At 39.9% G+C, this 13,029-nt stretch overlaps 1 protein-coding gene across 2 annotated transcripts in view; it reads left to right on the top strand.

Annotated features, from left to right (window-relative positions):
* PPP1R9A (protein phosphatase 1 regulatory subunit 9A) overlaps positions 1 to 13,029 on the top strand; it is a 152,757-nt gene that overhangs the window by 85,068 nt on the left and 54,660 nt on the right. For both annotated transcript variants that reach the window (XM_072854244.1, XM_072854245.1), the window contains exon 5: positions 3,264 to 3,368. In XM_072854244.1, the coding sequence (XP_072710345.1) occupies positions 3,264 to 3,368 (105 nt within the window). The remainder of the gene's footprint in view (positions 1 to 3,263; positions 3,369 to 13,029) is intronic.

Here is a 13,029-nt window from a genome sequence, read left to right as displayed (position 1 = left end):
CTGAAAGGAGCTTGTCAGCTGAGAAAAAAATAATATCTTTCTTTGACCATTCTAATATTTGTGTTGGTTTTTAACTGGCTGAATGTTCAGTCAGCTGAGAAATAGACCTCTCATTTTCACTTTGAGAGCCTGACTGATCATTCACTTGGGAAAGGCATATGTAATCCTCTCAGTCAGGAGCAGCTGGTTCTGTAATAAAGTGCATCAACTGTAAAGGGTCCTTTTAACTTCGTCTTTGAGAAAAGCCTAGTTAATCATTAACACTGATAGCAAAACAAAATCTCCTAACAGAAAATAAACTGTATTTCAGCAGTTACATCAGATATTCTGAATAACCGCATAGCAATCTTCAAGTAGGCGCTTCTGAAACTACAGTTTAAAGCATTACAGTATCTGTAGGATAACTCCCATCTTTTATTGAAAGATGCATCGCATCGTGATATAAAATATTTGCCTCCCATGGAAACCCAAAATCTGTACAAAGGGGTTTCTCAGTGATTGAGCACCACTGGCTTGATTCATGTTGATGCAAAGAAACAGGTAGTGTTCAGTTGTCATATCAAACAGCGTTGTGTGGCAGTATTTAACCAAGGAGGGTGCTTCGAGATCAATCCAAAGGCAAGCACGTTGGTAAATAATAAGAGAGGTTATTAATGGTGTGTAAAATATGAAATCAATCATTAGACTGAATACGAAAAATAAAGTCTTTTCCTGGATGAATTCATAGCTTCTTCTTTTACATTGTTGTGGTGATGAGTCATTCACATTTTAAAGTATTTTGATAACATTGAGAACAACAGTTTTGAAACATTGCACAGTTCTTAACTTGAAAAGAACTCTAAACATTGTCTCTGCACAGGTTAAATTTTTCAGTTCATCATACAGAGCAGTAATTATGCAAGTAATTTGTTCAACTTTAGCTGGTTCACTTCTTAGTTGCTACTTCATTGAAGTGCTGCTTCACATAGGCAGATTTAAGTCATGACCATTAGAAAATAATTGTCAGAAGAATTACCAACTTCATTAATGATAAAAGCAGTTAAACCTCTATAATTCAGGCTTTGCCAACCTGAACCTAATTTTTCATTCATGTTTGAAATTAGATTTGAGAGACAGAGGAAGCCTAGAGCTTGTAATGGAGGGAGCTGTAAAGGGAAGGCTGCCCAGAGAACATGGCTGTGAGAATATTTTGGTGTGGATGGTGCCTGGGGTGGCTTGTCTGGGGAGTTGGGGCTAGCCTACAGGTACAGAGCTGAGGTGGGAGTGGGGCTGGAGAGGGGATGTGCAAGGAAGGGGAAGGCGGCCAGGTGAAGATGGCTGTGAGAGTATTTTAGTCTGGCCAGTATAGAATGTACATGGCAACAGACAGGGAACTTCTTTTTTAGTTACATGTAATTATGTAATTTGAATAGCAATTATGTTAATTGTATGTTGTTTGATATGTGTTTATGTTTATTTATAATTAAAATATATGTATGCATAGAAAGAGAGGAGGTTTGGAGAACAATGGCCATAAAAATAAGAGTTGGAAATTAATTTAGCAGCTGTACAAGCAAGAAAGGAGGAGATACGAAATATGCCTGAAGGACAAATGGAGCAGACAGAATTGCAGTAGATCAAGATAGAGCCACTTACGAAGTTGCAGGCAACAGTTCTCTAACATGATGTTTCATCACCTGAAGTACTGTGGCTACGTATCTGTATGAACACTGCTAATCCACTGCATCAGAAAGGAATTTGTTCTTCCACCATTTAGTTTTCAGCCAAGAGGGTGACAGCTTCCCACTCAGTGGGCACCAACTTCTTAAACTTCTTTTCTTGGAACTCCTGCGGCCATCTGACTGCACCTCATGTTTGCTAAAGTAAAAAAAAAATATTAATTTTTACAGTCTCAAAATACAGTACATGTTAATGTGTGTTATGTGTATTAATATTAATTGGTGTATTTATTAAATGCTTCAGTGAAAATTGAAATAGAATTCTGAGATTAAAATGCCTGATACGATTTTCAAGGTAGGAGTTTATAGGCTGTCGCAAAGATAATTTTTTCAAGGTTTCTTATATACAGAAGGGAGATCCTGCCCAGAACACAGTGACATTCTATGGTGTGAGGCTGCCAAAGAATAAATCTTGTATTTCTTACTCATCAGTGGAGTCCAAAGAACTGAAGATACTGCTTGAACACCTGTAGAACTGCAATGCATTGCCTCAGACTTGACAGAGAAATTAGTGCTCCAAGTCAAAATGCTACAGCCCTCTTCTGAAGCCTCTGTTCTTTGACAACAAGTCTTATCACTAAGATATCCTAAGATATTAAATAGCTTAATTTAGGTATTTTCATAAATTTTAAATGGGATTTTTTCATAGCTGTTTCTTAGTTCCTTTATAAACTGTATTGTTTGGATCAGTAGCATCCATGTAAGTACTTGAAAATTGCTCCCTTTCACTAGTTCTGAATGTGTTGGGTTTTTTTATTTTTTGAAACTATAAGACTTCGTGCATTTCTAGAGGACATTTTAGTATAGCAGTCCTCCTTCCAAGCATTTGTAATCCAGATGAGTCCAACGCCTGCTCTAGAGATTTCATGGCAGTGCTTGCTTCAGATAAAAGCAGCATGTTTTTTATTCTGCCTAACTTTTCCTGCATCAGTGTATCGACTCTAAATAGGTGTTTGATTTCAAAGAGAGAGTCCTCATTAAAACAGTCTAAGGTCTTATTATTGTGTGCAGCAAGATCACACTTACACTGGGAATTCATCTTTTTGGAGCAAGTTAGATGAAATATTTTAAGAGAGTAGGTCACAATTAAGTCTGATGCACAAGCTCTTTTCTCCACAGATGAGCAGGTTGTTTTAGTTAAATACCACATTTTTTTCCATTAGCGTGAAATACCAGAGCTCTGTCTTATGCTGTTTTTCAAGATTGGCTTAGGAAAGAATGATATAAGAACTGTTCAAGTATCTCGTTTAATTTAAGTCATATGACAGATTCAAGAGTTTGTGTTGCTGTATTTATATACAAGGAAAGTGACTGGATGATTGACGCTATTAATTGTAACGGTAACTTTGAAGCTGGATTTATGAGATGTCTGTGTACAAGGAATGATGCATTTTTCATATTTACCTCAATCATTTTATGACTTGAGTTTTTGTTTAAAGTGTTTGTTTATAATCAAACTAAAAAGATCTCTGTATGCTAAGTTTTGCTGAAAATTCACCAAGAATTCACACAATTATTTATATATTTGTGTTTTTCCACTGAAAGGATCCAAGTGAATGACCAAATTGTGGAAGTTGATGGCATCAGTCTGGTTGGTGTTACGCAAAATTTTGCTGCGACTGTTCTTAGAAACACCAAAGGGAAAGTCAGGTGAGTGTTTTAGAAGAAAAAAATTGTGATTGAATACTTAAGATTACCTGGCTTCTTTCACAGGAGTGTCAGTATGCCCAGGTGGAATAGTTTTTTGGCCTCTTTGTGCCTTCACTGCTTTTATCCCAAGACAGGGATGAGCTATGGTATTACAGATTTTTGTTTTGGCTTAGATTTTTAAAATATGACCACTGAGACAAGCTGAAATTGCACATAGAAGATGACTTTTTGCTGGTCTAGATCTCCATGGACCTCAAACTGTTTATATTAGCTGGAGTGATGAAGGTCATGGGTGTTGGTCGGATGGAAACTGTGCAGCCACTGATCTCCTCCCTGCTATTCCACGGGGGAGACTGGCCACGTTACTGCCCCAGGGTTGGAGGAGTAAGGTAGTGAGCACCCTGGTGCTTGCAGATACCACCTCAGCACAGAGGAGAAGAGGGTCCTGGATGCAGTAGTGTTAACAGCTACTGAATTGAGGAGAAGAACATCCCAGTATTAATTCATTGAGCTACTTGAGTCCCTGCCTGAGAAATGCACCATGTTTGGGTTTCTCTCTGTTCCTGTGCTGTGGTTCATTGAAAGGCATCCCTGTAAAAAGCCATAAAATAATAAATAGGCTAGAAAATGTAACATATACTGCAGGTGAAATTCTGAACTAATGTAAATACAAGGCTGTAAAATGTTTGTAAATTAATAAGAACAGTGTTTCCCTATAAATGAACTGGTTTGCCCTTTAAAAACCTATGCAGTCATATAGCTTTTCTGTTTAATAACTTATTAATTTCAGTAAAGATTTAACTCTACAAAATAAATCAAAAAATATCTTTGGCATATTGCAACACAACAGCCATTCTGTAGTCACCCTTTGGTTCTATCTCAAAATCCTCTCTAGGGATTATAGTTGAATTCTTTAATTAATGAGTTCAAGGCTGACTTCTTTTGAACCACAACTAAACTACTGGTGGTAATATATGCAGTCCCCCTCAGATGGTGGTGCTATATGCTGGCATGCACATTTCCACTATAATTCCATAGCTGTTCCCACACGACATTAAGGAATAATGTTGGGATGTGGATTCTGCAAAGAATCTTGGGGGTAGTTGATCAAGGTTTTATTTGAAAAAGGTTATTTAGGAAAAAAGTTATTATAAATTGTAGTGTAATTACAGGTGAATATATTTTTGTGTAACATTTACAGTTTTAGTTACATCAGTACTATTTCTGCAAGACTCACGCATGCTGTGAGGGTTCCTACTGAGTTAACTATAAAAATGAGTATATATTTTATTAGGTTTTCTGCAGAGTTGGGACCTTCAACCATAAAATCCTTATGACAGGCAATAATGTCTTCCTGTGTTTCAGTACACAAAACAAATGCTATGTACATTTTGTTTGATGTTTTAGCTCAAAAAAAAAAAAAAAGAAAAAAGAAAGCACTCACATAAAACATATGTATTATATACATTTAGAATCAGCTTAGTTTGTGTAATTATTATTGCATAAGTTACAGAATAGTACACTTACTTCCATGGAAAAATAATGGGTTTGGAGGAAGGAAGAAACATAAAACGATTTTCACACAGAATGCTCCCAGAATCTTCTCTCAGGAAGTAAATTACAGTCATTACTGGTCATTACTGGTTGCAGTCTAGACCCTTTTGTCACAAAATAGTGGACTGTAAAAAGTATTTCTTCATTGTTGTTGAGCTTACATTGTGAAGTGTACTATGTATCCTGTGTACTGGGATCATTGGCTTCTGACAGGTCCCATTTATCAAGGAGAAATGTGTGAGCTTCTACATTTTTCCTTGTCAGTAAGCTTAAGATATTGAGCTTTCATGGGAAAAACGACCCAGTGCATTAGGGTCACAACTAGATAAAAAACCCTCGTAAAATAATATTAAATTAAAAATAAAATGTAAAATATATTACAATATGAATTATAATATAAATATTATTAAAATATTATTAAATAAAGCAGATATATAAGAATCTATATGCACATTGGCATACTGTGTAGTTAGCAGCATCTTACTAATGTATATGTCTAATTAGAGGAAAGGAATGGGTAGAATTTGATGCAACTCCCCCTGTTTTTGTTTCATTTAAAACTTCATGGAAGAAAACCTCAGAAAGACCACTCTTCTGCTTTACGCAGGCCAGCTGAGAAACGCATTATTTTTTTCCTGGTTTGTGGTAGGCCGGGAGCGGGACTTGACGAGATGGCTAAGCGTTCTGTGGCGCGGGCTCCTGCCTGGCTTCTGGTCCGGTCCTGGACCTCTGAGTTGTCTGATGCTCTGCTGGCACTGATGAACTGTATTGGTTTTAGCTACTCAAAATCAGAAATGGTTCCAGAAAGTTGTTTTTTGGAGACAGAGATTTCAGGATGCTTGATGTTTTGGCTTCACTGTAGGTTTAAACATTTGCTTCTAAAGTAAGCGAGAGCTAATATTGATTAATTTAGATACGAAAGAAATAGATGTATTTTTATATTGCTCACTGTTTTTCTTTTGCTGCATGACAAGAGAACCCTGCCTGCTGCTTGTTTGGTGGAGAGAACAATTGGTTTCTGACAGATCCTCTTCCCCACTTACACCTATGTTAGAGCTGGGACAGAGAAATCCCTCCTCTCCACCTTCTTTGGTAGACAGTGCTCGGCTCTGCACCTGAGCTGCTCCAGAACCTTAGGGACAACATAAGAGGATCTTGTGGGGCAAAATCCCTGGCTTGGCCCCAGCCGTCAGCTCCTGCCTGTTGGCAGCGCAGGGAGCGGTGCTGCTGACCCTTGAGTGCACCGTTCCCCTGGCAGCTGCCATTAATGATCCGTGCCCGTGCGGGAGGCAGGAGCAGTGGAAAAGGTTGTTGCTATATAAATACCTCCTGCCGTTCCTGCGGCGGGTGTCTCAGCTGAACTACAAGTGTGTAGGTAATGTACAGTCCCACACCCCGCCTAATTCAAGGCGAGGCAACTTCATGAATCCTTCTTTCACAGGAGAAGTCACATACATACATACATATTTACTCACGTCTGCTATTTAATAGTGTCAGTTTAATGGAATTTATAGAACTGCTTTAATAAGCATAGTTATCTTTGTGATCATAGCATAAACTGTGTCTACCTTTCTTCTGCCTGGTGTCCTGTACGCGCACAGATTTGTGTGTGTTTCACTGGCATTACTTCATGTTTATAACCCACAGCATTACATACACACAATCGTTTTGTCCTTATTCTAGTCAAAGTGCATGCTAGTTTTTGTAGCAGGGTTTATTGTGTGAGATCAGTTGCAGAGAAAAGACATTCATGAACAGAATGACATCAAAGCTACTTCTAAATTCTTTGCAATAAATGCAGTCAATACTTCTTCAGGGAGCTTGCATAATACCAGTACTTAGTGATTTATTTTTCTCCTTTGAGCCTTCTGAACACTTTGAATGATCCTGACAGTGGAAGTCGTTGACCTAGAATAGATTTTTGCAATGTTTCTTGCCAGAAAAATGTATCCAGGCTGTCTGTAGCTGACACAGTAAAGAATCCATGAAAATGAAGACATGGCTTTTACCTTTTGAACTGTTTTAGGTGAAGGTGAGAGCGGGGGAAAGGAGAACAAATATAAGCATCTATGATTTTTTAATCCATTGTTTGAAGTATTGGACTATTCAGAAGAGTTTTCATACCATAACAGAAGATCATTGACCCAACCAATTTGGCTTCTCCAATGATAATAAATTCAATTATTCTTTCTTATAATGTTTTATAGGAAGATAATCAGCACCCACCAGATGTACTCTGGTAGCTTGTGACACAAAAGAAAGATAGGGAATTCTTTCATAATCCCAGCTGGCAATCAGCTTCTGTTTTTAGGGATGAGAATTAGTGTCCTCGTGACTCTAATCTGGCAAATATAACTATGAATGCTATTTCAATTGATGTAAATATCAAGTTTTCTTTATAATTTTGCTTAACTATTTAGTTTACTAATATCTCATATCAGTGGATTTCAGAATTTGATTATATACAGGAGGGATTTTCCTTTGAAATGTGTGTTGTTTTTCAATATTGTTGAGTATCACCCCTGCTCTAAGATGAATGGATCAGTCGGAGGGCAGTGCCAGACTAATATCACTAATTGTTCTGTACTTCTTCTGACCCCATTTAGGATGTAATCCATCAGCTTGAAGTTTGCGAGTGGTGCCCGCAATTATAAAAGATAGGATAAGGAGGCAGCTTGACAGTGGGAATCCTATCCTGTCATGGAGCTTCTCCTGTGTTATTTTTCTTGCAGTTTCCTCATGGGCTGTGGTAGCAGACCTGAAGTTCTTTGAAGTTGCTTGAGTGATGTTTACCCTCTGTGATCCCACTCTCCCCCTGTTCTTCGTCATAATGAAAGGGTGCTAGGGGACCCTAATGTCTTCACCAGAGAAAGCTCACTTGGAGAGTTGTATGCCTCCAGGGAATTTTATTTTTTCTTGAACACACCCACAAGAGAGAAAATATAGTTCTTTTATGGACAAAACTTCGTCCTTTTACCATACTCCTAGTCTCTGTCCCTCCTAGGACAAATATGGGAGCTTTCAGTGGGGACTGCACTTCTCTGCCTCACTGGATACAAAGATTCATGCCCACACAGCTCTGAGAAAGGCAGGGTCCCAGGAAAGGAGGACATGGTCCCAGGAAGACTTACTGCATTGATAAGTAGAAGGAGTCTTGCATGAGCGAGAGTCATCAGAAAATCCCAGTCCTTCATATGCTGCTTGTATGCTTTTATCATTATTGCTTTCCTCTGAAAGGTTTCTTTTAAGGAAGTTAAACAAATTCAGTGTTTTACTGGAGAGGGAAATTTTAAATTCCGTGTCCTCCTTCCGTATCCTGTTGTATGAATGTGACTAAGCATTTTCTCAGCTTTCCAAACTGTTGCTAGGCACTGAGCGGATGCTCTCATGGTGCTTTCTGAGTCAGTTCTTGAGTTTTCAGGGAACCACACAGAACCCGTGCAAAACCTGTTTAGTTTCTCATGATTTGCACCACCTTGAAAGTAATTAATTGTATTAATTCTGACCTACCAATGAGTTTACCAGTGTTTGTTTAATTAAATTCTGCTGAAGTGCGTCAAAGTCTTCCCATCTTAATAAAGAATCTAAGTAATTAGTTAGCAATTTTTGCCATGTTTAATTAATCTTCTAGATCACTGAAGAGTAGGTTCTAACAGTAGCAGTGTAACTATCAAACCCTGGGGCTTTCCAATATTAACTATTCTCTGTTCTAATAAAGAATCATTTATTACCATTTTTTGTTTTTTCTTATCTGGACGGTTTTAATTGAAAGCAGGGTTTTGTCTTAACTCCCACTCCCAGTTCACAGCCTAATTTCTTTATCTCTTACTGTACTGCAAATGCAATCTTTCAGACAGAAAAGAGGTTTTTACTTTTCTTTTAGATAGCTCTTATACAAGGAGCAGTTAAAGGGCAAAAAGTGAAAGTATTCTTTTCTTAATTAACACCAACTTGATATGTCATTTATTTGTTCTTCAGCTAATTCCTCACCCCATCTTGAGCTCATTTTTTTCTGGAAGATATACTGTCTCAGAAAACAGTATTTGCATGCCTGCTGTTTTGTTTAACATCACAACATCTGGAAAGGTAATTTATACAGTCATGTCTTTGCAAGCACTAAGACAGTATAGAGGACAGATGAAGTCAACTGCAGGATCTAGCCAGCAGCAGTATACCCCAATGGGAATGCTGTTTGCTCACAGTAACAGTGAACAGCATCGCTTTATTTTTGTGACTCCTTCCCCTAGATAATAATTTTCTCTTCTTCCAGCACGCATGCCTGTGCAGATTTTCTCCTGCTCCTTCTTACTCTCCCTACCTGTGCTCCTACCCTATGAAACAGCTGTGTCCTTTAAACATTTGCAGGCATTGGCTATACTGCAGATCCATGCTGTAGAACAGGCAGGAGAGATTTGTACTGCTTCTCAGTCCTGGGTAATGAGACAGGACCCAGAAGCAAAAGATACCACACTCCATGTCTGATTCAGACAGCTGGATTATGTTGTCTTTTTTCTGGCTGGGGGTGATGGTTTTGTTCTTCCTTTCCTTGTCTGTTTCTTTTTCCTTGAATTCAAGTGCCAGAGCCGAGGAGAGAAAAAGAAGAGGAAAGAAAAGCCCTTTGCTCTGTGATGCTGATTGCTGAGCTGGGACTTCGTGAAGGGCTGCTTAAGAAGCCATGTGTGCTTGGTGCGCTTTCTGCTTCTTTGATAAACCTCAGTCATGGACCCAGCAGAAACTAAATTCATGGTGCCTTGTGCCAAAATAGTGTAAATTTCTTCTGTTTATTCCACTATGGTTATACTAAAGGTTCCGTAATATGAGCTGTTTTCTTTCTGGTCTCTGCAAAGAACTCCTACAAGTGCTGGTAATCGTTCTGTAAGGCTACCAGGAGTAGCATGCTGAACAATGTGAAAAATTACTCACGAGTATTGTGACCCCTTAGCACTGGTGAGGTAAGACTGCATTCATTGCTGCTTTGCTGGTTTATATTCCTTGGCTGTGCCTGTTGTAGTAGATGAACTGTGCCTCGGACTGTTCTTCGGCGCTGAGGCCAGCTGGCACCAGAGCAACCAGTGCTCATACCATTAACCTTTCTTACCTTTCAGAGCAGGGTGGTCATATCCAAGTTGTCCGTTGGAAACATCCGAGCTAACTCCTAGACTTCACTAACTCCTGGACTGTGTCTGAGTATTATTTGGTAGAATATTAGTTAACTTGGGCCAAACCATTCCAGAGACTGTTTTCAGTGATTTAATAGTGTAGATGATCAATTACTAGTGCTTGGGAGCATTCCCTGGCACTGTTTAATTTACTGGCATAAACATAGCCCCTATGTCCTCAGATCTTGCTAATTTGAATTTTATGGCAAGTTATTTCTTGAAATATTTGCACATTTGGACAGGAAATTACATGTTTGAGTGTGAAATATATAGAGAAATCTTCATTTAAAAGATTTTGGCTGAATTATAAACCATTTTGCTAGATATCTAGAGCATTGTTTTTAAAATTAAGTGTAACATGAATTAATAAGATTCTGCAGGGCTGTATTTCATTAGGAGTGGCTTTTCTTTTCCTTTCCTGGAAAAAGGAACAACTTGACAGGTTTTGAATCACTTCATCCTCAAGCTGGTTGGATCTAAACATAAACTCCTACCCCTGCAACTAAAATATCATCATAAATGTTTATTTAGCTAATTTTTTTACTCTCTCAAAGTCCAAGATACTGTGTTGTGGAAGCTCCCACCCAGTTTTGGTGCTCTTTGATTAATGTGATACAACATTGCGACAGCTGGGCAGAAATACCCACCATTCATCCTTGCAAGGTAACTCACCAAGCCACAGGGATGGTGCTGTAGGAGCATTTAGCTACCCGTGGACTGTACTATGAGGGTGCTGCAGCTTGCCTAGAATCTGGATCACCTAATTATCTGGATTAAGGACATGGTCTGAACTCAGCAGCTTACTTGTGACCTATCTGTATTTTCTTCCTGGATTTCCTTCCCATGGATGACAAGGGTGAGGGTTAGGGAAGGCAGGTATCACCTCAAACTGCAGTCAGGTTTTAGAAACATTCCCAGGTAGCACTTGTACCTTTTGAACAGAGCTGACTTATGTGCTTCACTTGCATTCAGGTTTGTTAAAGCATAGATTTACAAATGTGTTGCTTTGAGCTGGCTATTCCCATAAGAATTGTGTGGTGCTATAGAGATTGCTGATTAAATGATCATCATGTATTCAAGGAAACCTTTTATGTAAGCATTGTGTTGGGATGCTGTCAGGCTGTCTGGAAGAGGTGGAAGAGATTCTCTACCTGCACTCTCAGAAGAGCAGAGCAATGTAAGGACCAGAACCTGGAGAGGTGCCAAAACATTGAATCACTTGGCTAATTTTGAAGTACTCTTGAATAAAGCTAATGTGTCAGTGAGGCCCTAGACTAGAATTGATTTCTGTGGGAATAATTAATCTAAGTGCATTAATATTGATGTGTGAGTTTTTTACATTACTTCCTAATTGTCTGACTTTATATCCATTTAGTGTTGATAGTAGCATAGCTTATCAGGGGCGTGTATCCAAGATGCTGTGGAGAGACTGCTGGGGCTCTTCTGGTGTTTAAGCTATTACTTTGCTTCTCGTCTGCCAGCACCATTGATACTGCTGAGGAAGACCTTGAGTATGTCTCTGAAGAACAGCCACGAGCAGGTCGAAAGCTTATGGGTAAGAACTGGAGACTGAGGCAACAAAGGGAACCTTGTGGTTGGTGTCTGCTACAGGCTGCCCGATCAAGGGGAACCTATCGATTTTAATTGCCCCTCTACTCCGCTCTGGTGAGACCCCACGTGGAGCACTGCGTCCAGCTCTGGAGCCCTCAGCACAGGAAAGACATGGACCTGTTGGAGCGGGTCCAGAGGAGGGCCACAAAAATGATCAGAGGGATGGAACACCTCTCCTATGAAGAAAGGCTGAGAGAGTTGGGGTTGTTCAGCCTGGAGAAGAGAAGGCTCCAGAGAGGCCTTATTCCAGCCTTTCAATACTTAAAGGGGGCTTATAAGAAAGATGGGGACAAACTTTTTAGCAGGGCCTGTAGCAATAGGACAAGTGGTAAAGGTTTTGAACTAAAAGAGCATAGATTTAGACTAGATATAAGGAAATTTTTTACAATGAGGGTGCTGATACAGTGGAACAGGTTTCCCAGAGAGGTGGTAGATGCCCCATTCCTGGAAACATTCAAGGTCAGGTTGGGCAGGGCTCTGAGCAACCTGATCTAGTTGAAGATGTCCCTGCTCATTGCGGGGGGGGTGGGGGGGTGGGGGGTGGGCTAGATGACCTTTAAAGGTCCCTTCCAACCCAAACTACTCTATGATTCTGTGATTCTATGATTCTGTGTCACAGGGCTCTGGGGGCTAGGGTGGAAGGACATAAGAGGTATTCTTCTTGATCATGCCAGTCAGGTAGGATTGGATGCAGGACAGCTCCTGGTTGTGCAGCTGATGTTGCAGGGGAGGCACTGTTTTTTGCAATGGACCTTCTTGGAGGAATGAAAAATGCTGTGGAGAGAAGGGATGCACCTGAGTGGGGTAAGAGCATGCTTGCCAACAGGTCCCTTAATCTAGTTGGGAGGGAGGGTGACCTAGCCCTTGCTTTGGAACAAGTGACAAGCGCGTTCAGAGGTTATGGTTAGGAACTTACGGAGGGCTTACACTGCTCCAGCATCTACTGGAAGGGTAACATGGTTCGGCGCAAGTAATCCAGGAGATTTTTGGAATGTGTCAAAAACAACTTATTGACACAAGTGTTCAGTGAGCCAACTGAGGGAGGCAGTCTGCTAAATCTGTTACTCACAAACAGGTTTATGACCAGTTTGGAACTGGTCAGTTCTTCAGTGAAGGTTGATGGCAGCTTTAGGAGCATTAACCATGAAATGGTGGAGTTTAAGAACTGGAGAGAAATGAAGGTGAACATCAGAATTACAACCCTGGACTTCAGGAGAGCAAATTTTGGCTTGTTCAGGGATCTGCTTGGCAGGATTCTGTGGGACCACTACCCTGAAGGACAGAGGAGCCCAGGAGACCCGCTTGATCTTTGAGGATATAAGGATACCAGAGGAGAC

This window comes from Ciconia boyciana, chromosome 2 (genome assembly GCF_034638445.1).
Source record: "Ciconia boyciana chromosome 2, ASM3463844v1, whole genome shotgun sequence".
NCBI classification, from domain to species: Eukaryota; Metazoa; Chordata; class Aves; order Ciconiiformes; family Ciconiidae; genus Ciconia; species Ciconia boyciana.
The sequence above is the reverse complement of the archived record's forward strand: the minus strand, read 5'-3'. Positions and strand labels throughout refer to the sequence as shown.